Source organism: Gallinula chloropus (assembly GCF_964237585.1).
Source record: "Gallinula chloropus genome assembly, chromosome: 10".
NCBI lineage: Eukaryota > Metazoa > Chordata > Aves > Gruiformes > Rallidae > Gallinula > Gallinula chloropus.
This window is the reverse complement of record NC_140095.1, coordinates 18,595,544-18,620,038: the sequence shown is the minus strand read 5'-3', so window position 1 is coordinate 18,620,038 and position 24,495 is coordinate 18,595,544. Positions and strand designations below refer to the sequence as shown.

At 52.2% G+C, this 24,495-nt stretch overlaps 1 protein-coding gene across 1 annotated transcript in view; it reads left to right on the top strand.

The window, feature by feature from the left end:
* Positions 1-23,934, top strand: part of SH3PXD2B (SH3 and PX domains 2B) — a gene marked incomplete at its 5' end in the record, with an annotated part of 74,764 nt that extends 50,830 nt beyond the window's left edge. Inside the window, 8 exons of the mRNA XM_084268864.1 lie at positions 8,441-8,466; positions 14,829-14,963; positions 16,489-16,593; positions 18,679-18,796; positions 20,074-20,300; positions 20,859-20,908; positions 21,385-21,510; positions 22,421-23,934. Of these exons, the coding sequence (XP_084124990.1) occupies positions 8,441-8,466; positions 14,829-14,963; positions 16,489-16,593; positions 18,679-18,796; positions 20,074-20,300; positions 20,859-20,908; positions 21,385-21,510; positions 22,421-23,917 (2,284 nt within the window). The 3' untranslated portion in view covers positions 23,918-23,934. The remainder of the gene's footprint in view (positions 1-8,440; positions 8,467-14,828; positions 14,964-16,488; positions 16,594-18,678; positions 18,797-20,073; positions 20,301-20,858; positions 20,909-21,384; positions 21,511-22,420) is intronic.
* Between the last annotated feature and the right edge of the window lie 561 nt (positions 23,935-24,495).

The following is a 24,495-nucleotide window of genomic DNA, read 5'->3' as shown; positions in this document are numbered from 1 at the left end:
CTGTGATAGACGGCTGGGCTGGATCAGACGTGATGGCGTGTCTGGGGTTTGGCCGGATGTCATCAGTCATCCAGCAGATAAATACTTTTCTCCCAGAATTTGAAAGGGAGCCAGGCCATGACCAGAGTGCAGAAACAGGGGGGAAAAAAAGGCAAAAAAAGAAAGGCAGCTTTTCTTGCAGGGTGGCTGAGAGGTGGGGATGAGGAGGGGAAGAGGACTGGTCAGCATGCTGTGTGCTGAGCCGAGCAGCTGCTCTTGCAGCACTGTGGTTGGGACCCTTCCTGCTCCCCGTCCCTTGCCCCGGCTTCCCCAGCTGACAGCTCGGGTCACAGCACACCCACGGCAGTGGCAGCTGGTGGCAGCGAAGGGGACATGCCTTTGGGTGCTGTTGGATGCACCCTCTGCTTGAGTGAGTTTTTTCTGAGGCACACATCACCCCAAAATGGGAAGCCACTTTCAGGGGCCACAGCTGACTGCAGTGTCTGAAGCCTTCCAGTCCCTGAAGGGAGCTTATAAGCAGGAGGGGATTCAACTTTTTAAAAGAGCAGATAATGGCAGGACAAGGGGGAATGGACTAAAGCTAAAGGAGGGAAGGTTTAGATTAGATATTAGGGGGAAGTTTTTTACAGAAAGAGTGGTGAGGGGCTGGAACAGGCTGCCCAGAGAGGTAGTGGATTCCCCGTCCCTGGAGGTGTTCAAGGCCAGGTTGGATGGGGCCCTGGGCAACCTTGTGTAGATCCAGGCCTGGAGGTTGGTGTCCCTGCCTGTGGCAGGGGGGTTGGAGCTCTATGATCCTTGGGGTCCCTTCCAACCCAGACCATTCTATGATTCTATGATTCTATGTGATGGATGAGTCTTTGGGAATGGTAAGAGGAGGTTGGACAGCCCGTGCACCCAGCTCTGGGCCCCTGAATTGTGTGCTTTCCCCAGCACTGGGGCTCTTCCTGGGCTGAGCCAGGGCTTTCCTTCTGCTTTCCCACAGCACAACTCCCTTCAGTGCCCCTTTACCAGTGTTGGGAGTACCAACAGAAACAGGTCTGCAGCTTGAGCCCCTCAGCCCTTCTCAAGCTCTCACCCACTGTACATGCCCCAGCGCTGCTGCTGGCATGTGCAAAGGGAGATGAAGTGGCTGAGGGCTGAGTGGAGAGGGAAAGAGTCAAGTACTGACTTTGCATGTCCTTTTTTCCCCATCGTTTCCAGCTGGGTGGTAGGTCACAGCTGAAAGCAGAGCTGAGACACAAGTCTTCAGCAGTCAGGGGGTGGAAGAGGGAGGTGAAAACCTTCTTCCATCCTCTCTGCACACCTCTGCCAATTTTCCAGCATCCTCTTGCCCAGAGAGACCGTTTCAAACAGGAGAGTGGATTGAGGTTGTGGTGTTTCCACTGGCAGTGGTGATCAGTGGCTTTTGTGATGTGGATCCCTGTCCAGCAAGCTCTGGACTGAGATAATTCAACTGCTTCCAACTCAGAGAGCTGCTTGGTGGGCCAGAGTGGGACTGTAATCTGGAGGCATTTGTTACATTTGGGAAGAGGTGACTCCACAGAGCAGTGGTACGGGGTGGATGAAGAAATGGTTATGGAAAGAAAAATCCTCAGGAAATGTAGCAATCGGAGGGGATGTGGGATTTTTCTCCCTGGTGTTGGATGGAAGCCCTGTGAAAACTAGTTTAAAAGGAGAGAAATCATTAAATTCCCTCTCTCTGCATATCTCAATAGGTCACATGCTTGGCTGTTGAGGTAGAATGTTGCTGTGTACCCGCCTTACCTCCCATCCATCTTTATACAGTTTAAAATCGTTGTGAACCACAGCAGAAAGTTTCTGGAGTAAGGCTGGGGCAGTCTGAATGGCTGGGCACAGAGCCACTGCTGAGTCAAGGCATTCAGCTCCTGACTCTCCTCGCCAGCTGAGTTTCAGCTCTGTGACACGTGGGAGCCCAGGTTAACTCCACAGTCAAGCAGGATCCTCAGTGGTTCTGTAATAATTCTCTGCAGCACACAAGTGCTGGGGAAGGAGCCATCATCGGGCTGCTCCCAGGGGCTGCAGCACTGCTGTCCTCTATATGTGAGCTACCTCTGGCTGTCAGAATCACTCTCATTAGAAGCAGCTTTCATTGTTTGGTAGCTGAGCATCCCATCATGTATCAGTTGTTGTTTTGAACCTATTAGCTTATGAACCTGAATTCTTTCCCCCCCGCACCCCCCCAGTGGAGGCACAGGCACCTGTAGAGCAAATTTACTGTGTCTTAAACGTGCTTTAAAGATGTCCTCAAGGACCTCTCCTTGCTGCTTCAGGGGACTGTGGATTCACAGTTCGAAAGCTACTAGAGTCAGGATGTCCCAATGTCTTTAAAATGCATAAATTCCTCTTCTCTGAAGTATCTTCCTCCTTGCATACTGGGTCTGTGAGTCCAGCAGGTCTCCAGCGATGGTAGGGCAGGGCCAAAAGGCTGACGTGAGCTGCCCTGGACAGCACGCGCGGGATTGGGGTGGGCAGCGGTCCCAGCACCAGGACTCTCTGAAGGCTCGTTAAGGGCTCATGACCTTTCCCAGAGCAGATGGTAGCAGAGGTGGAGGCCCTGTCTCAGTGAAGGCTGCAGTGCCTGCGATTACATCTGTGCCCATCCTGTCTCTGGAGACCACAGCTGGGTGTTTGGCCGGTGAACTTCAGCTGCTGTTTCTCCATACTCACTGAGGTTGCTTGGTTTTCCTGGCTGCTACTACACAAGTAGTGTACTGGGAGCAATGCTTTCTGCCTGCTGGGTGGGCCATGGGCTGGTGGGAGCCAGAGAAACCCCACATCTGACTTGCCTAGTCAGCAGATGGATGAGAAACCTCCTCCTGCCACCACGGAGCAAACCTCCTCCAGGAACAGACACATAGCTTGGGCTGCTGCTTCCCAGATGAGGTGATCTTCAGAGCTCTTCACGTGAAGTGAGAGTGGGTGGCTTTCCCGGCTGCCATCTCAGCCAGCAGCATTGTTGCAGGACTGTGCTCTGTTTTAGAAGATGGCTTCTTGGGCTTGGTCCTCTCCGGACAGGAAGGCAACCCATGTATATCCAGGCAGATTACAGGACACAAGCCAGCAAGTGTCCTTATCCAAACCACCATCCATTGCCACCCATCCCTCCAGCCTTGACCTGCTATTGCTAGTGCTGCTCAAAGCAGTGGGTCCTTGCCTCAACTTCCAGACACTCCTGGGTCTTGGTGGCTGCAGCTTCTGCTGCCTCAGTTACAGTTATAGACCCCAAAGACATTGAACACTGAGAGAGGAAGCACCGAGGAACAACATTTTCACTCCAGTGATGTCTTCCAGCTCTGGTTCTGAACTCCTCTGGGCAAACTCCACTTGCAGCAGAGGGCCACTGATAGCAGCCATAGCCTGGGACAGCTTTAAAAGATTATTTTTTTCCATCCTTTATGTATGTGCAGGGACTTAAGGAGCTCACACCCCCAGCTTGCCTTCCTGCTCTTTCTCCTGAACGGCCCTTGGCTAAAGTGAGAGGATTTTGGGGTGTTCCACAGGCAGTTCGTCTTTGCTGTGGTGGATGTTTCCCATGCTGGGGTGGAGGACCAAGTGCAGCAGGAGTAACCCTGCTGCTCCCTGCTGTGTGATGCCAGGGGAAGGCATCACTGTCACTGTAGGAATTTGGGGGGCAGCAGGACCCAGGTCCTGCATGTGAACCGAATCCAGGCTCTGCTGAATCAGCACAGGGTGGTGATGGCTGGGTGCTGTGTGTGCCATCCAACCTGGAAGGTGTCTAATAATGAGCTGGGACCTGCCCAGATGAGGACGTGTATGCTGCTAACAAGGTTCTGCCTGCAGCAACTTCAGCAGCCCGTCATTATGCTATTAGTACCGAAGCCCTGGTGATGTGCGGGTGGGTGGGGGTGGCACTGGCAGTTGCAGTAATGGATTGCTTCCTGCACACAGACTGACAGGGACTCCAGGCAGGCACCAGCCCCAGTAAATCAGAGAAGGGAGAACTGGGTTACAATGAGAATTAGCCCTGATGGGGTCTGACCGTGCCAGCTTGTCTCCTGTATGGGCTGATTGCAAGGTTGGGCTTAGGGCCAGGGTGCTGGCAGCCATTGGTGGGTGAAGGATTTGTTGTCTGGTCAAAAATGCCACAAGAGGACACTGACAGAAGCATGTTTCCATCATTGCAACAGGGAGCATAACTGCTCCTTTCCCTTGTTTCTATAAATTGGAAGTGCAGACTTGTATACAGGGACTTCCAGAAGCATCTTCTCTTCTTGCTTCCCCATAGTGTGTCATGTCCTTATCTTTCCTCGTGGGTGGGCTGTGCCAGGAGCAAATTTTTCTTGTCCTCTTTGCATGGTCTTTGGGGGGTAACAGGGACATGAAGTTGTGGGGCAGGTCACAGGGGATTTAATAGAAAAAGGGGAGGCTCAGGTCCCTGCTCCAAAAAGCAATGACTACCCTGCCTAGGAAGCCATTCCAGGAGCTTTTGCTGGTAAACTGGAGATCCCCGAGTCGATGGCTGTTGGTTTGGATAAGGACTCTTGCTGGCTTGTGGGTTTTAAGCTGTGTCCCGCTATCCAGACAAATTACAGCTTGTATAATAATTGTTTGTTTTGCAGTTCTCCTGGTGTGTACGTGCAGACTCACCAGGAGCTCAGGCTGGACCTCCGCTCCAAAATAGCAGCCTACCTCACTCTCAGCTGACAACTGTCTTTCCTAGATGACAGCAGACAGAAGGAGTATCAGAGGAGTCGTGTCCCCTCTGAAAAAATACACTTAGTGCCAGTGTGAACTCCTCTCAGGGACAGAGCACTTGATTTTCTGTGCTAACAGGGCAGCTTTCTGAGCCTGAAGGTTCAGCTTGGCCAGCTCTGCCGTGGTTACACGCAGGGGTAGCACCGGTGCTGTGGTGTGGGGGACAGGGGCTCCATTCAGTGCTCGGTGGAGCATTTGCTAAACACCAGTTCTCCCAGACAAGAGCTCTGTTGTACCCCAGTTTTCAGTCTGTCTTGTCTGCATAAACTTTGCTAAGACTTCTAACATCTCCAGGCTTTCTAAATATTTACAAGATTAACTGCCTCCTGACAGCTGTTTTGATGGCATTACTGTATTACAGAAGGTTGGGGTTTTTTACAAGAGCCAAGGGGTTTTTTTTGTGTAGGAGGTGTTTTCTTGGAATGGTGACCTCAGATCTGTCTCATCTTGCATGTTGATCGTGGCTCCTGTGTGGTTGGCTCTACAGCAGCTGGAGTTGTCTTCCTTGCACTGATGCTCCACTGTCCCTCTCCAGCTCAGTGGGGCAGCAGGGGTGATGCTAAGGTCCCCAAGCTGCACGTAGGGACATCTTCTTCCTGGGAGTCCCATTGTGAGGTGGGAATCTCATAGCCACCTCCCAGCAGCACACTGTGGCCTGCCTAGCCTAGCAGCCACCACGCACGAGTGCCTTAGAGCTTCATGTCAAGCAAGCTTGTAACAGTTCTTCTCTAGACACTGTCCTAGCCTTTAGGGTTTTCCTGGTTTTATAATTAATATTTTTTAATTAACATTTCTTGCCTGAATTATGACCCTGTAAGCCCATGAAGACTTTCAGTGTCTGCAGTATCTTACAGTAAGTTTACTGGCTCACCTACATATTGCTGAAGTACAGCCAGCTTCTGTTTGTTCTGAACTTACCTCCCAAGCTGCTAGCTTTGCCTCACAGAGTCACTGCAGCATTGTCCTTCCATCACTGGATCCACAGGGATGCTGTCTGATACACTAGAGAAGATGCTTCAGAAACCTGACTTTTTTTCCCTAGAAAACCCAAAGTGTCCTGGGGAGTATTCACTGGTGCTGAGAGTTCTCCACGTGTCAGTTTTCATTCAGGATTGCACTGGGTGGTCAATAGGTTCTTGAAAGACACTAAACTGAGGCCACTGTACCCTGGGACTGGCATGTTGGCTCTGTGCTTCGAGACTATGGTCACATGGGAATCCTTCCTTGCCTTCATTGTTAATGCCAAGGAGCTGGGAAGGTCCTGAGAAGCAGCTGTAGAACCAGCCATGGGTTTCACTGCCTGGGAAGCTTTGTGTGGCTGGTTAGTGGCACATAGTCGTAGCTGTGTGTTGGTGCTTTGTCACTGTGCTGTGACTGCCTGGTTCATTTGCACAGCCTGGCTGGTGTGGGGGTGAGAGCTAAATGAGCTTGACAATAGGAGGCAGAGAGGCCTTTCCTTCTCTCCTGGAGCCACCAGTTTGCAGGAAGCTGTGTGTGCAGGCCCTGCTGCATGCCTTTCTCTGCTCCGCTGGGAATGGAGGAGGAAGAGATGCTGCCCGGAGTTTATTGCTGTTTCCTGTCTTGTCTGAGCTCGTGTCCCCTCTGTGGTGGTGGGCTGGGGCTGCTGGTCTGAAGACCTGCAGTTCTTTGTATCCCTGCCAGGAACAACCCAGCAGCAAAGCGAAACTGCAGCTCCTTCCTTGCCCACTCACTCAGATGGAGCAGCCGGTGAAAGGAAACGGGGGATGAATTACAGTAATAGGTTTAGCAGATGGCAGGGAAAAACCAACAGCTCTTTCCCTCAGCACCTGCCTGTCAGCACGAGGGTGCCATGCCGACCTGCTGACCTCCAGCACACTCACCTGGCCTGGCTTTGGCCCTTCCCCACTGTACTGCTGAGCTGGTGCAAATTTAATGGGGCTTATTGATAAACTCTGACTTAGCTCTGCAGGGAGGTCTCTGTTTAGAGGTGGCTTTGGGATGCTCTGTCCAGGAGATTCCTTCGTTAGTCTCTACAGCTGGGACGTGGTATTCAGGTCTTGACCCAGCCTTGTGGTCTCTGAACTTAACAGGGAGTTTCCAGTTTCTAGTTAAGTGTCCTGTTTGTTCCCAGCCTGGCTTTGTTGCATTTCTTTTAATTTTATTGATTACTCCATGGATGAATACCAAAGGTTTAAGGTGCAAAGTGAGGGGGGGGGGACCCAGGAGGATAAGGCATTGCAAACAAGACTTGTTGCCAGGATGGGTGGGCAGTCTTTGATGGCAGCCAAGTCCTGGCATCACCCTGTGGCTCCAGGGGAACCAAATGTCTGCAGTAATTACAGTCTGAAAATGCAGATAAGCTTGAAAGAGAACAAAGCGTAGCCCAGGTCTGGCTGGCTTTCTTGCTGAGCACAGAGGGATTTCTTTACTTGGCCTAAAAAACAAATAGGAGGGAGTGGAAAAGGTTGTTTTGCCAGTCGACTTGGTAAGCTGATGAAGGGGCTCCTGTGGTCTGTTTGGGCTGGTTTCCAAGCAGTGGTCAGGCAGCTCAAAGCCTCAGCAGGGTCCCCTTACCACCAGGTGAACGTTGCCCTCCTTGGAAGCTCCAGTGTCTGCTCTGTGCTTGTTATTTTTCCTGGAAGTACCACGGATCGATGCACGTCTACTGGTACCAAAATATTTCATCTTGTCCAGATAATCTTCATCTGTCACGTGTGTGATTCTGAGGAGCAGGGACAGTAGTCTCCTCTGTAAGTGAAGGGGGAGCAGGTTACCATCACCCCACACTGTGGCAGCATTTCAAGGCAACAGCGTTGAATTATATGAAAGTATTAAGAGCTCTTTTGTAGCACCATGGACCACTGTGGTTGGGCTGGGGACAGAGGGTTTCAGGCTGGTTGAGTATCTTAGTTTGTTACCTGTGATATTTTGAGGCTTTTCTGGTCCCACATTTTCTTTGATCTGGTGTTTGGTTTTTAATCATGAAGTCCCCAAGATTTCATTGTGCCTGAAGAGGGTTGTGTTTGTGCCCTGGGTTTGAGGCTGTTCAACAACCATGTTTCTTGGCAACAGGCAGATAAGAGAAGGGACCCAGGACCTGTGGTTTCTAACCCATTTCATCAGCAGTGTGGCCAGTGCTGGCTGTAGCAAGAGGAATTGGGCTGAAGCTACCTCACTGCCTCCTCATAACCACCAATAGCTCCTGCTTAATCTGTCCTGGAGGCGTTTTTTTCTGCTGCACAGCCCCATTTTGGTCCCTGAAAAAGGTGTAGAAGGATGAACATCATGTTTTCTCTCTTTGTCGTAAAAGTGGTGCCCAGTTCTCTGGTAGCTGTGGTCTGTGCTGAGAGCAGTTCTGGGGGTTTGGGCTTCCCAGACTCCTGACTCTTCTGCCAGATCATCCCAATCCACCCTCCTTTGCCAAGTGACAATGGTGAGAGCTGTGGCTCTCAGACCAAGCCACCGAGGAGCCCAGGCCAGCAACTGAACCTCACTCTGGGAAAGACAAAAGCATTAAACTACTAACTGAGGGGTGAAGAGACAGGCCGTTAGCAAGGCGAGTGACAACCATGTCACCCATGGGGATGTGAGTTGTTTGAGGGAGGTCAGTGGTCCCACCAGGGCCAGCACTGCTGTGGTTTCCTGTGCGGTTTTGTCACTTGAATAATAACCAACCCAGCTGCCCCATGCCTCTGCTGACTCTCTTCCTTCTCTTTTTCAGGGAGCCCATTGGAAAGAAGAGGTCTGGTAAGGACTCTTTTCCTCTCTGCCGGTTCCACCAGCTCCTCCTTTCACCCACAGCTGTGGTCTCCTGGAGTGGGACAAGGGTCTGGCCCCATGGCTGTGCTCCCCTGCGGGGTGTGGGGCTTCCTGACACAGCATAGCCCCTCCATCCCCCCGGGGTTTCAGTGCAGCTTCTCAGACCCAATCTCACAGCTCCTGTGGCACTCCCAGAGGTGGATGGATGCCTGCAGCTCTCCATGCTGCCCTGGCCTCCATGTTCATTCATTAGTCGAGTCATTGCCACCATTACTGCCACCCCCTGTTTGTTTCCCTCCCCACCTCATGCCTTGTTTCCCAACGTGTTGTTCCTCCATCAGGGTTTATCCAGAGAACGGCCTCTTTCCTGCAGAGAGGTAGTAACAGCCGCTTGCTACCTGGCCCTTGCTCTTGCTTTGCCTTTCGCAGGGGGGACACGTGCTCAGGCTGGGTGGCCAAGCCCCTTGCAAGAAGCTGTCACGTTCCCCGTAGCTTTCTGTGGTGGCTGGTGGGTGGAGAGGTAGCAGAGAGGAGGTATGACGGGCTCGGGACCAGTGCTTGGCTGTCAGGACAGCTCCGCGTGCAGGGGCTGTCACAGATCTTGGGTGAAGGGCTGGGCTTGTTCTGCAGCCAGGAGGATGGGGATGCAAAATTTCCCAGGTCTGAAGGAGGGTCTGAGCTGCGTGGTGGTCAGTGTGAGGTTGAAGGTTTCCCTCTGCAGCAGTGTGTTCTGCTTTGTGATCGCACCGGCTGGGATGCTTTGGGTTGACAGTTGGATCTGGGATGCTCTACTGCTGCTCCTCCAGAGAGGAGAACATCTCTGAAAGACTCCCTAGGTGGTGTGTTTAAGCAGTTACCTGAGCTTCCCATAAAGAGGAGATGGAGAGAGGAGAGGAAGAGCCTTCAGTCTGTGGATTAGGGAGGGCATCTTCCAGCTCCTGAAACCACAGAAGGTATAAAAATACCATGAGGATCTTTGGGAAGGAAGGTCTGAGTCTTGGCTGGATGGAGGTTCTGCTGAAATAGGTTTGTAAAAGTTTCTGTCCTGAGAGTTGGCACTGCCATGAGCTGCATAAGCGAATTCATTTGTAGATGAGTAGGTTCCTCTCAGAGCAGAGAGCAAAGTACAGGGGAGACTCGAAGACTTAATTCCACTTTACTTTTTTCTACTGGATCTGCAGGTTATCCCTCCTTCAAGAGCTGATGGTGTCCCAGCCTCTTGCCTGAGACTAGTTGTAGGATACATACTAAAAGCTGTTTTCTGCTTGGGCAGTGGCTCCAGGTTTTGAAGTGGTGGATCTTCAACTAGCTTTGGAGGCAGAGAGAAGTCTCTGTCTGCCTCTGGGTGGGGACCAAAACAGGCTGAGGGTTTTTTCTTCTCCTCTCTTTTGATTAAGCAGAAGTAAAATAAAGATACAATCTCCCTTGTCTTCAAAACTTCTCTTGTGTACAGGCTCAGCGGGAACATTTGGTGACTAGGGGAAAGGTGTTATGTTCCCTGTGAGATCAGTGTGTGTTTAGATCACTTTGAAGCCAGTCAAAGACAAGAGAAGATAAGACCTCTCTGGGGTTGAGGTGAAGAGAAAGAAAATTTCTGCTGTGTAACTCCATTTTCTGAGGGCAGAATTCAGTGTGGGGATGTTGGCTGCCAGAGAAGCAGGAGCTCTTCTCCTCTTGGTGTACACAACTTTCTCCTGCCTTCTCACCACAGGTTTATGGGCAGCTTCACTCTGCTGTCCTGCTGGCATGGCGGCTTTATACGTGACACAGGATGTTGCTGAGGTCAAAGAGAAAATGCTGTTTGAGGTGCTGTTTGCTTGGCAAACAGGGAGGCAACAGGGAGAGTTTGGGTTGCATCCAAGCCAGAGCCTGTCCTGGCAGGGCAGGATGTGATGTTTTGCCCGTGGCACCTGGCATGCCTGCAGCAGCCAGCACGGAAAGGTGTGTGTGTGCAGTAAGGTTACAAAGGGCTGATGCCTTGTGCCAGATGTGTTCAGAGGCTGTCTTGCGTTTTCTGGCATCAGAAAGAGTTTTGTTCTTCTGCTCTCACCCCAAATCCTCTTCTAGCTTGTGGAAGACCCTGGTTGTTGATCGGTTCCTCCAGCCCCAGGTCTGCTTTGAGGCAGCAAATATGCAGCAAGACACCAGGAAAGAGCTCCCAGGCTCCTGCACAGCAAAGCCCTGTTTTAAATGGGATTTAAGCAAGCACTGGGATGCAAAGCAGGTTAAAGTGCTGCTTGTCCTCAGCCTCCTGTAGTCACCAAGAGACTCAAGTGACATGAGCTGTTGTGAGGAGGGCCCGGTGTAAATCAGCAGTGGTAATAAAATCATCTTCCTCTGCTGAGTTTCTTTACCTGTATCCATAATTCCACACACCTGTGAGCCTTAGGCATGGGCCCAGGCTCTGTACAGCCTGCAGCTTGCAGGGGAATAGGTTATTCCCCAAGCTCTGAAGACTGACTTAGCCACTGATTTAGGTGTGTCTAAAAGTAGTTGTCATATCAGTCCCCAAAAGTGTTCTGAGCATTTCTATCCACTCACAGTTCAACAGAAAGCACAAATGGAGAGTGCTGCAGCACTGCCTTAATGCAGAGGAACCTGGAACTGTCTCCAGAGTTCATATTTGGGTGCCCAAGAAGGCTGGCAGAGAGCTCCAGTATCCCCCTGTCAGTTTTATTTTAGATGCTATCTTGTGTGGCCACATCCTTTTGCTGTGCTACGTAATGTGCCTGCAATGGTGTAGAGACCCCCCCACAGTATTCAGTCTGAGACAGTGAAAAAACAGCTGTCATTTCCTACAGCATCCATAGACCTTTCTAAAACTCCACTGGTATTTTTATGTGACTACTCCAGTTCTGGAAAAATCCCTGGAGAGATGAGAGGGCTTGCAAAGAGCGCAGCACAATATCTAATGCCCATTTTGTATGAGGGCGGGAAGAAGCTCAGGTTTGCAGTACTGGTCTTCATGGATCCATCAGGTCTGGGAGAGGAGTATCTGTCCTGAGAACATGGGACAGGTTAGCACAGGCCAGAGGATAGGAGGAAGAAACTTCATCCCAAATTGGGTAAAGCATGACGTTTTTGGAAGGTGCATTAGGCAGAGGGTAGAGTATACAGCAAGGGCAGACTTCAAATACCTGTGTCCCCTCTTTTATTTCAGTCCTGAGCTCTTTTCTTCCATCTGGAAAAGAGTGTCTGAGCTCCATAAGAAAGTCCTTGCTTCAGGCACTGCAAAGCCCAGAATCGGAAGGGCTGAGCGTGTCACAAGCACCCCTGTATCATGAGATTTCCTACCTGCTTTTCTACATCTCACCACTCTGGGTGAATGGCCAAGTTTCTGGTCAAACAAAACCTGGAAAGATTTGCAGGCTGACCCATCATTCATATGTGATGTGTCTTGAGAGCAAGGTCACTGCACAGAGCAGACCTTGGGTGGGTAGCAGGGATGTGCATTGCTGGAGGCAGCTTCTGCCTGGCCCTGCCTGCAGAGCTGAATGCATCTCCCCAGAGGCTCTCCTGCATCTGTGGCAGGTTCTGCAAGTCCACTCCAAGGACCTCAGTGGTCTCTTGACCACCACACATCCATTCTCTAGGCCACTTGTGTCACTGTCACTAGCGATGGGTGTTCAGGGTACAGAGGCTGTGCTCCTGCCTACAGCTGTCTGCAAAACTCATTCTTTTGTGGGCTCTGGACTGTATTGATGCTTCCTCCCCTCCCCAGCTGCAGAGCTTCAGTACTGTCTCTCAGACAGTAAGGTTTACACCATGGCTATTTTTAAGGGACTTAAGTCTGCCCATAAACAGGATGCTTTGTTGTTCACTTGAGTGTGTATTTTTGTGGTTGAAGACAATTATGCCAGGTGAAGACACTCCTGAAATTAACTCCTACTTCTTCCTCCAAGCTCAGTTTACCACTTCTGTTGCTAGTTTAATAGGTACATTGGAGGATCCAGAACTGCTTGCTGAAACTACAAATAGCCTCAGAGCAATTGGTGTAATTATAGCGAGGGAGGCAGAAAGGAGAGTACTTCTCTCTTCCTATAGCTGTTATTCTCTCAGGTCTGGGTAGGTCTTCTGATCATTTTAAGCACAAACCTTTAATTGAGCTAGTAGAACAGATAGTCCCAGCATCCACCATTCACTTTTGAGGGCTATTTTTAATTTGGTCTGGTGCCTCACTTCTGGGTTTTGGCATGGAGGAAGCTTTCATTAGTGGTAACAGATCCTCAGCACTTGTCCAGTTCACCTGGAGCTCTGCAGAGTGCTGTTTATAGCAGAATAACATGGACAATTTGCCTCCTCCCCTCTTCCTTTAAATAACATTGTCTGAAGATACACTGTCCATTTAAATCTTTGATGTGGTCATTCTTTCTCAGAACCAGTTTGAGAGGCTGTGACCTTGCACACAGGAGAACTTCTCTGTGGGGAAGCAGAGCATCCTAGGGTTGCTGAAGACCTGCTAGATCTTGTCCATCTCTGCTCCTCTCTCTTGTTCTGCTCACTGTAGGATTGTGCCATGCGGTAGGTTCCCCATAGGAAAGATCTTTTGTCAGGCTGAGACCTCTCACGTGATGGGGAGCTGCTGCAGTGTAGGTGCACTTGCCCACAGAAACTTCTTCCCACTGCATAGCTGGAATTTCTCTTTGCTGCATTTTTGCCTTTAGATCCTAAGGGACCATCACTCTCTGTCACTTCTTTCTCACACCCTTTAGAGACTGGGAGGTAGCTGTCCTTACGTTATCTGCCATGCTGTAGTAGTTAGAGAGCTGAGCCAGACGTGATTTCTGCCCCCACCCACAACTGGAGGCTCAGGGTACAGGCACAGCCCCTCTAAACCTGACCTAACGCCTACGATCGGGTGTGTGGTTCTTCTGCATCACTCCTGCTGTAATAATAATGAGCATTATCCTATTTCCAAACCACTTGGCCAATACTAATTTTTACTGCACCTGGGGAGAACATGGTTCTGTAGTAGTGACCTCAGCTGACGGGTTGCAGAGCTGCAAGGCAACGTGTTGGGTTGGAGGCCATGGCGGGGCTGGGGAGCTGCCTGTGGGAGTTTCTGAGTCCTGCGGCTTCTTGGAGGCTTTTGGAGGCAGATGGGGCAAGGGCTGCTGGTGCTTTGGGCAGCCAAATGCCTCGTGGCTGGTTTAGCAGGAGACTGTGCCCGAGCGAACCCCCTTCTTGCTCGGCACTGAGCACACACATCTCTGCTTGTTGGGGTCTGCAGAGCTCTGGGTCACTTTGTGGTCACGCTGCACACAGCGAGCCCCTGAGCACGTGTGGGACAAGGGCAGCTGTGCTCCATGTACAGGGACAAGCTCGAGGCCACGTTTCTAAAGCAGAGACAGATACAAGTGGAAACCTCTGTTCCAGTGCTACCACAGCAAGTGAGGCCAAGCCCTGAAGGATACATCTCTCCCCAGGGCACTCTCCTAAATGAAAACGTGCTCGGAAGATACAAGCCAGCCTTGCCCTGCTGTGCCTTGTGCTGATGCCCTGGCAGAGAAGGGGCTGGTGGCTCTCCCGGGTGTCCCCTGGCCTTAGCCGGCAGTGCCACCCGCAGCCTGCCCGGGCTCTGTGCACCCACTGCTGCAGCACCCAGCTCTCCCCCCGAACCCAGCTCCCCTCTCTGGGTGTGAGGGCCCTTTTTGGCCAAAGGAAAGCTTTGCTCCCAGTGAATCCTGCCACTTTGCTTCTCCTTGGAGTATACTTTTTTTCTTCTTCTTTTGTGACATGAAATTGGGAGCCCCAGGATCAGCAGGAGGATCTGAACAGAGTTAGTGGAGCAAATAGCTGAGAGAGCAAGCCGTGCTGGTGAGTCATGAGAAGGCGGCTGAAACTTGAGGGACACAACAGAAGGATGCTGCTCTGTCCAACAAACAGCCTAAAGTGTCCAAACTCTTTAGCCAGAGCCAGCAAAACTCGCAGCAGGTTGTGTGTATCGAGCTGGGGTCTGAGCTAGTCCACGTGTTGGGAGGGCAGCTGATGCCAATGCACAGGAGACTGTCCCAAGCCCCCCTCAGCCTCTGACAGCAAGGACCAGGCTGCTGTGTGCTGCTGCATACATCCATGGTGGTGGTGGGGTTGCTTGGATAGCTCTGTCTGCGAGCAGGAAGGTGGGCAGCAAGTGAAAGGTCTCACCTGGCTGTACCCATCTCACCTGGCTGCTGGTTTGGTCTCTCTCATCCTCACTCTGCCCAAGTTTCTAGCTCACATCTCACGCTGGGGTCCCCAGGATGTCCTGGAGCTGCTCACAGGCCAGCAGGTGCTTGGGAGCGGTGGCCTGCACTCTCGGGAGCTGGTGCTGACCCTGGCGCATGGGTCGGTTCTTGTCCCTCCCCGTGCAGGAGCTGACTCTGCATCGGTCGACCCCTTGGTGCTGGAGCAGTATGTCGTGGTGGCGGACTACCAGAAGCAGGAGAGCTCCGAGATCAGCTTGTGCGTGGGCCAGTTGGTGGATATCATTGAGAAGAACGAATCAGGTACAGAGAGTTTGGCTTGGCAGAGGGCTCTGGGTCTGCTCTGCATCGCAGAGGAGGGGCAGGAATAGCAGTCCTGTGTGTTCAGTGTTTTCCTAGTAGGACCTTAAGCAAAACAGGATCCAGATACCTAACAGGGATGTCCTTGGATGGTCAGCTGAAGTGGGACATGGAGGAAGCAGCTTCAGCATGCAAGCTGTCTGTATGAGTGTGGATGAGGCTTCAGGGCTGTCTCTGATGGAAGGGTCTGAGTACCAGGGTGCTGAACGCCAGGCACCATCCACCTTTTCCAGTCTCTACTTTATGCTTCTTCATGCAGAAAAATCTTGGCCAATGGGTCCTGAGGACAAAAGCCATTCCCAGAGTTGGCAGGCTTGTATTTCGTTCACAGTGGGGGGGTGGCTCTCATGGTGCCCATGAAAGACCCCACTGTGTATTCACAATCCCTGCCTCCAAACACGATGAAGTGCCCAGTCGTGGACCAGGGGCAGGCAGCCCAGCCATTCGCTTGCTTCCAAACTTAAGCTTGCTCTTAACCTCTGCAAAAGGCTTGAGTCGTGTCATGGGCCCAGCTTCTGGAATTTGTTGAAAAGGGGAATTTATTCCCTGAAGTTAATGGAAGCTGCTTAGGGGGTTTACAGATAAATTGTGAAAATATATTTTAAAATTCTGGAAACCCAGTCCCCAGAGGATTGGTTGCTCCAGCAGCTATGCTTGAGAATAGGGAAAATAAAAGCACCCCTGAAGCAAGTGAAACCTATTAGCACAGCCAATTTAAAAGATATGGCAAATAATTTATTTATCAAATGTCAGCCCTGGCTTTCCCTTCCATGCAGATCACTGCTGATTCCCTCCCTGAGAATCTAGTTGTCTTTCTAAATGACTCACTGGTGAGGTTCTGAGGATAATGCTCCGTCTATTTTACATTTTTTTCCCTAAAGACACAAATAGCTTGTGCTTTTAATGACTGAGGAGCACACGTTTATTTTGATTGGCCACCTAGGGTGGCCCAGAATTGCTCATGGCTGCTATGGAGCTGGCTAGGTTTCCGCTGGGAGAGCTCATGTTTTAATCCTGCATTTGCTCAGAGCTTTTAAAATTTGCTGTTTCCACAAATGTAAAGAAGGGGAGAGCACAGCAGGAGTCAGCTATTGATTTGCAGACAGTGTATTCATCTCTGCTAATTGGCCTGCGCTTGCTGACCCAGACTGAGGAAAAATGAACCATGAAGGGGAAAAAAAACAGAATGGGAATGTGGTGGCTGGAGCCCTTCAGTTCTCAGAGCTGCTCCTGCTTTTCCTGGGGAGGGAACCGTGTTTAGATACTATTCAGCTGCGATTCTCCTGCGCTGCTGTCTGTGCTCCTTTTCAGATAGTGCTTGGTCCTGATGCTTTGGGGTCACCCCAGCCTCCTGTGTAGGCATCAAGGAGGGGGCAGAGCTGCCCCCAGCCAGGTTTATGGTTTGGAGGGAGTGAGTTTTTGGCTGGTGGGAGCCCTTGGCTGAGCCGTCTGCTGTTTTTCTTGTCAGGCTGGTGGTTTGTGAGCACAACGGAGGAGCAAGGCTGGGTGCCAGCGACCTGTCTGGAGGCCCAGGATGGTGTCCAGGATGAGTTCTCAATGCAGCCTGATGAAGGTAAGAAGGTGTTGGAGACATCTGCTGCAGCTTCTTCATGCTGGACGGCACCGAGCTGCTCACAGGACTGCTTTGCCCTCCCCAGCTTAGGCAGGACAAGAGCCCAGGGGTGGGCAATCCACTCGTGCTCTGTAGTCATGTCTCCCTGTAATGGTCCTGCCCACCTGGCACTCTGCTCCAGTGCTGTAGCAGGAGTGGAACAGCTGGATACTGGTAACATAACTGCTGGCCTTTCTGCTCCCTCACAGAGGGGCTGAAGGTGCCACCTCCAGGGACCACACAGTTGTGCCATCCCAATGCCTCCTTTAGGCCCCAGGGAGCTATTTTACCTGTGCAGGAGGAGGAGGAGCAAAGCTCAAGTCCTGGGACAATTCCCCTGTCTTCTAAACCCACGCAGAACAAAGAGCATGCATGAGCTCACGTTATGAGAACAGCAAGGTTGCAGCCTTTGCTTAGAGGAAATCTGAAACACTCCTGGAGAATGTATCCTTCCCGTTGACCACTGTATTGCTCAAAGTAGTGCTGTAGCTGGCTCAGCACCTTGCCTGGGGAGATAGAGGTGGGAGGGCAGGTTCAGATCAGGGAGGGCCCCCGTGAGGGCAAGTACAGTCTCTGTGCCACTCTGGTGTCAGCCCTCTCTCCTCTTGGACCTGACTTATGTCACCTCCTTATGTCCTCTCTTGTCCTTTTCCTGCTTCCCCAACATGCTTTTCCTAGTCCCATGGAGATACTGGTCTCTGCCCAGGCACGTTGGCCGCCGTCGGACTCTTGGGGACTTGTACACCAGTGGATGGGGTCAAGGTGGACTTCATAGAGACTTGTTTGGCTGCCCGTGTTTTCTGTTTGGAGCCTTGTCTGCATGTGTGTTCATTTTGCATGAGATGGACCCTGCTTGTGTCAGTCCTCAGTGTGTGCCATACTTACTTCTCAGCCTTCTATTAGGTGCACTCATGCCCACCTCTTTCCTCTACCAGATGATCCTTCTTTTTGGGGCTTGTTTTGTGTACAGAGGCTGGAGTTGCTGCTTACCCCCAACACATGTATGCAGGTTTTGTGCAACTGCTGCCTTACTACCTGTAAGAGTAACTCCTCTGAGCCGTGGCCCTGGGGTTGGTGGCTCAGATGGGGTCAGGATGGGAAGAGACAGGTTGGTTTTGCTGGATGTGACAGGACATTTTCTGCTTTGACTCATTTGCATGAAGGGGGTGGGAAATCAGGCCCTTAGAGGGCTGTGCTCCTCCAAGAAGACAAAGCCACACGTGGCAGGGATGTATGAATGTCCCAAGGTGTGGGTTTTGGCAGCAGACTTTTCCCAAATGGCCTTCACCCTCTTGTGGCACTGTTTAAACCAGTTAATTGCTTTCCTGGCTTTCATCCAGAGAGTACAGGACAAGGTGAGGGAGAGGGGTGGATGGATGGACCTGTTTGTCTGACCTGCTGTCGGCGTGGCTGTTAGGATGTTTCCACTTCCTCTTGAAGGGAAGAGCATCCATGTCTCTGCTTTCCATTCTCTGGTCTAGTGGACAGGACGTCAGACTCTTCTCCAGGCTTACCACGTGGCTTTGACCAATGTCTTGGAGGACCCAACTGTTGAATAGTGAAGTTCATGTACACCTGCTGTTGTGAAGCAGTTGGAGAGCTGTGCATGAGAGCATGTCTCTGTGTGTGGGTTTACCCCCTGGTGTCTGTGGGACAGCTTTCCCTCTCTAGAGGACAGTTCTTCTTTAAAGGCTCCGAGAAAGAAATTTGAACTGAAATGGATGCATGGAAGGGATTCTGTGAAGAGCAGGTGAAAGGAGAGAGGTCTTTTTTAAAGATAGCCTTGAGTCCTAAGGGAGAGAAGGAACCTCCTTTAGACAACTTCCCCTTGGACCAGCCTAGCACACCAAAGTTTACATTTCAAAATGCAGCTGGGTTTGTTTTGAAATACATTTCACTGGCATTTCTTACATGAATGGTTGTGAACTTCTGTGTCTCTGCACCTGTACTACAACATGAATTATTGTTATATAAAGCACTCAAACACTGTTTGACTGAATCCAGGTTTCCATAAAACAAGATGAAACCGTGCTTTCTTTCCACCAGAGGAGAAGTACACCGTTATCTACCCATACACGGCAAGAGACCAGGATGAAATGAACCTGGACAAAGGGGCTGTGGTGGAAGTGATCCAGAAGAACCTGGAGGGCTGGTGGAAAATCAGGTACCATCCCTACCCCTTCTTCTTCCTGGCACTGCAGCTGGGGGTGTGCAAAGCAGAGACCTGATGTGCATGGGATGTACAGTCCAAAGGCAAGTCTAGGGTATCAGGAAGGGCAGAGGACCGGAACTCATTTCTCTTCATCCTTACAAACTAAGGCTAGCTGATGTTCAGGGCTTCAGCCAAGCATAGCTGTGGTTAAACATCTTTAAAATCCCCCGATTTCCTGTGCTGGGAGGTGGACTGCATCCCAGTGTCACATGCCCCAGCAGTGCAAGAGGAACTGGTGTGTTACGTCATATGCTGCTGATAGGAAAACCAGTGAGTGTCCTGGAGGCAGGCTGGATCTGCCAGCTGTGTTAGGAGGCTCCAGTGGAGACAGGCCGTTGTCTGGGCCAGGTCTGCTGTGTGCAGGGTGTGCTGTGGCCAAAGACTCCAGATCATCCTGAGCTGATGTTTGTTTTCTCCTGGAAACCCATTTTCTCTTGTCTGTGGTGTAGCAAACGGCCGGACTTGAGCCGGGTGGGAGCACATGCTGCAATTTTCTTAACCTTACGTTGAACCTCTGGTCTTGGCAGCAGCAAAGCCCCAGAAAAACATCCATTGACTTTTTAAGCAGAGGACAGCTGCCATGAGAGCTCTAACAGCAATTACAAGCTCCGTAGCTGGTGCCATCTGAGCATCGTGGCCGCAGCCCAGCCAGCGGGAGAGTCTCTGACGCTGGCGCCCAACCCTCCAGCATGGCAGGGAGACTCCATGGTTGTGGTTTCTCAATCAGATGGGGGCTGGTTTCTCTCCTAAACAATGCAGATTTAGAGCAGGGAAGGGATCCAGGCTGCCGGCACTTAGGGAAAGGGCTTGTGCTTTCTCCAAAGACCAGGTGCATCAGTCCTAGCAGCAGCGCCCTGGATTTGTGGATTTTGCCTCCCTGCCAGGGTGATTCACTCTGGAAACGGTGCCGTAGCTGTGGTAAAAAGGAAATCAGGCTTCACACTGCTCCCAGTCCTCAGCCCACTGGCTGTGGCCAGCTCCTGTGGCAGCATTAGTCATGGCTGGAGCTCTCCAGGTGCCCACGTGCCACGAAGCATCTCACTGGGCAAGCTCGTTTTGCCCAGGTCATGCAGTACCTTTGGTCAGCGTGTGTCCTGAGCTCCAGCACTGGAGATGTCCCGTGGCTCAGCACCACTGGAGCACAGCGTGTTGCTCCTCCAGGGAGGACCTGCTGCCCCGGTGCAGTGCAGGGCCTCTGTGCAGTGACGCTGGTGTTGTTGCCACTGCAGGTACCAAGGCCAAGAAGGCTGGGCCCCCGCCTCCTACCTCAGAAAGGGGAACGGAGAGGCGTTCCCACAGAAGCTGGGTTCAGGCTCCTCCGCTCAGTCATGTGCCTTGGATCTGGACGGCATCTCCCGGCAGCAGGTCGTGGCGAGCCGAGAGAAGGATGGGCTCTCTGGCCAAAGGGATGGGAGATTCGACAGCCGTCCCCTGCCCAACGCTGACATCCGACGCAGTAAGTGGCTGGGCAGGAGGAGGCTGGTGGTGGCTGGGGCGTCAGTGCAGCCTTTCCTGCAGGCTTTTGGGTGATGTAATGGGATATGAGGGAGGCAGAAGGCTTGCAGGTGCTGTGAGCTCTGCAGGTGACATGGCAGTGGCTGAAGGTGCAGGACCACAGTGCTGCCTAGGGATCTGCTGAGGATGAGCAAACGTGATGGGGATGAAAGCCCCCTGCCCCAGACTGGAGATGCTCTCCTGGGGCATTTTAACCTCTCTGCAGGCCAGGTCTTCTGGATCAGGCCTGCAATGAAAAAGCAATTTCATGTGGTGACCTCAGCTGCATTTTCCAGCAGCACCTGATGGTGCAAAGCTGGTTTCTATTCCAGTGGGTTCTCAAAAATTGGGTGACACATGCCACTCAGGGTACTGGGCAGACAGGTTCCTCCTTCAACTTCCTTGCCCATGAGGCAGGCTTGGTCCTTGCCTTTCTGTTTTCTCTTTTACTTGTCTTTTGTGAACACACATGTGACTAAAAGCCAGAAACTCAACAGTATCTGAAATTTTTCCTCCACAGAGTCACCAAAGATGAGGCAGAGACCCCCTCCCCGCCGAGATCTCACCATAGTAAGTGCCACCTGATGTATGAGCACAGCAATGGCAAAGGGAGTCGGAGAGGACCACTGAAAGGAGCTCATGGTCACCAGTTATTCTTTCTCTGGGACCCTGCCTGTGTACCACAGGCTCTGCTTGTGGTCAAGGCTGGAGTGCTCATGCCACCTCTCTGCTGTCTTAAGAGGCTTTTCTTCCCCTGTGGTCATTAAATGAAGTGTTGGCCAGTCTGTCCCACAAGGCTGGGTTGCCAGTGGGAGGCTGCAGACTGGCTCCCTCCCTCTGGCACCGAGCAGTTTTCTGCTCAGCCTGGAAATGGTTTGCTGGAAATGTTTTGCTGGTTTGTGTTGGTGAGGGTGTCACGTGGGCACAGCTCATCTCCCTGGCCTGGCCATGCTGGCTCGTGCCTCTGCAGGCTCATGGTCTCTGTGGGTGTTGTGTCACTCCTTTGGTAGGAACAGGCTGATGAGTTTTCTTTTGTCCTGACACAGCCACGTGGTTTGAACCTGCCGAAACCTCCTGTTCCTCCTCAAGTGGAAGAGGAGTATTACACCATCGCTGACTTCCAGACCACCATCCCTGATGGTATCAGCTTCCAGGCAGGAATGAAAGTAGAGGTGAGGCTGTGACTTTCCCTTCTGGCATCTTTGTGTGAGTGCAGCTCTCCTGAGTCCCTAGGACCTATTTCAGGCAGGAGCTCCCTTTCCAAGCAGCGAAGATCTGCTCACCATAGCCTTCTGAGTGGAAACTAGGCATGGTGGTCCATGTGATTGCCCCTGTGTACTGTTACTATCCCAGGGCTCTCCTGGAGTGGGAGAGAAAGGTGTGCGAGCTCATGAAACTTTGGAGTCCCTGTGGCTTCCTGTCCCCAAGTGTGTGAGTGCTGTGTTGTCTGAGCTAGTGGAAACTAAAACCACATCACAAATGAGGGTAGAGATGGTGGGGTTTCCTTATTTCAGCCAGGTGTAAAGTTAAAAGCCCTTCCAGAACTGCTTTCCCACCAGACCCCTTTTTGCTGGCAGAATCCTTCTTGCGGATGTGATGTTGCTTTTCAGACAAGCTGTGCCTCTCCAAGAGGATTTTTCCTTTTGGGCTGCCCCAGCGAGCCTCTCCCAGGGCGCAGCCCCGCTGCTGGAGCACGCAGCCGCCGGGCAGATGCTGCTCCCGCGGTACCGCTGCCGGGTGATCGCTCCAACAGTGCCGCGCAGTGGCCGCTACTGGTACCCAGCATCCCGGCCCTGCATCCCGGCCCTGCCTCCCGGACAGGATGGCGACTGCTCAGCCGCAGCCCCCTGACGTGTCTAGGTCATTCCATCATCCCTTGGCAAGCGGGTCCCCTTCCTGGGCAGAGGTTGTTAACAGGTTCCCCTCCTGTTAGGATGCTAGTCCGTGGCTTTGGGTCACCAGGATGGGGAAGCACTGAGGCCATCTACATGTCTCTGACATCATTTCGGAGACACCCAGCATCCCCTCTCGTGCAGAGAGGGCTCCTGCAGGGATGTCTGAGGTTTTCTTTCCCCTTGGCAGGTTATTGAGAAGAACCTGAGCGGCTGGTGGTACATTCAGATCGAGGAGAAGGAGGGTTGGGCCCCCGCCACGTTCATCGATAAGTACAAGAAAACCAGCAACGCGTCCAGGCCGAATTTCCTGGCTCCGCTACCCAACGAGATGGCCCAGCTCCGGCTCGGCGATGCCACGGCAGACAGCAGCGCTGGCGAGGACGTGACGGGACCCTGCCGTCCTCTGCCGGAGGCTCCTCCCAACGGTACAGACTGTGGTGGGAAGTGGGCCAAAGACTGGAAGGGGAAGGAGGCTCCTGAGAGCGGGGACCTAGGCTTTGCCGGTGGCTATGAGGAGATCTCGGACCGCGACACGGAGGAGAAGCCCAGCCTGCCGCCCAGGAAGGAGTCCATCATTAAATCAGAAGGTGAGTTACTGGAGAGGCAGAGGCCTCCCCCCAAGCCCCCAGGCATGATTTTGCCCATGATCCCACCCAAGCAGTCAGCAGCCCCGAAGGACAGCAAGAAGCCCGAGCTGAAACCAGAGAAGGGCAAACTCTTCCAACTGAAAAATGAAATGGGTCTGGAATGTGGACACAAGGTGTCAGCCAAGGAAGTGAAGAAGCCAAACCTCCGACCCATTGTCAAGCCAACCAAGCCAAAAGCTGAGCCTGTGGAGGACAAGCCTGAGCCCATCACCCAGAATCCATTCTTGAAATCGAGACCTCAGATCAGGCCAAAACCCACTGCAGGCCCTCGGACTGACCCACCTCCAGCTGATGATAAATTGGACATTTGCAGCCTGAGGAGCAAGCTTAGACCTGCAAAATGCCCAGAGAAACCCTCCGAGCAGGACAACACTGCCAGTGAAAGCTCCTTCAGTAATGTCATGGTCTCTTCAGAGGCTTCAGGAAGGTTTCAGGAGCGACCAAGCATGGAAAGCAAACCCCTGCCTAAGCTGGACAGCTACACCAGCAAAGAGGCACTGCCCAAATCTTTCCAGGGCCCAGGAAACATCCCAGGTGCCAGGGAGCCACCGCCACAGCGTCCTGTTGTGCCACCCCGCAGACCACCCCCCCCAAAGAAAACAGGGGGTCCTGTCTCTGCCCCCGCAGCGGAGCTCAGGGCCCCAGCACGGGAATCACCCGAAATCAGGTCATCCCCGGTGCCAGGGAGGCCCATGCTGGTCCCTCCGAAAGCCAAGCCGTTCCTCTCTGCCTGTGTCCAAGATGAAGCCAAAGTGAAAAGCAGCATAAGCCCAAAGGTCATCTCCAAGCCAGTGGAGAGGGGGGAACCCAGGGAGAGGACCTCAGCCCCTGTCTCCAGTCAGGACATCTCCAGGGAAGCTCTCTATGTGGCAGTGGCAGATTTTGAAGGTGATGAGGAGACCAACAGCTTTAAAGAAGGGACTTTGTTTGAAGTTCGTGAGAAGAACAGCAGCGGCTGGTGGTTTTGCAAGGTCCTGACTGGGGGGCCATGCTGGGAGGGCTGGATCCCTTCCAATTACCTACGGAAGAAGCCATAGCTGCTCCTCTGCTTGCACGGCTGGAGGTTCCCTGGTCTCTCACCTGCATATTTAATTAGCAGATTAATTTATAGTTTTCTGTGAGGCTGGCTTTAAGAAAGAAAGGTAATAATTGAGATCCTACGCATCCCAGCTGGTGCCTGTTGGCGTCAGCTTGGAGGAAGCAGCTCAGTCTCCCTTCCCTACCCATGTGCTCCCACCTGTCTCCCCTCCCAGGTCCCCCCACCCTGAGCACTTCGCTGCCCATGGCTGCACCAGCAGCCCAGTTGTGTGGCTGTAGCTGCTCTGGCCAAGCTTCGTGGCATATGATGGCTACAATGGTTCTCCATGCTGGGGTGATGGACCTTGATAGACATTTTTGCCACCTGTGGGGGGGAATTGAGAAGAAACATGGCAGTAGCCAGGGAGAGAAGTGAACTGTGGAACGGTACCAACAATGGAAATCTGGCCATGCAAAAGGATTTGCCTTTCCCTGAGGCTCAGCATCGTGGTCAGAGGCTGTGGGTCAGGTGTGTAGCAGAGCCATAGGGAACATGGCAAAAAGGAGGAACGACTGCTGACAACATGGTCCCTGCACT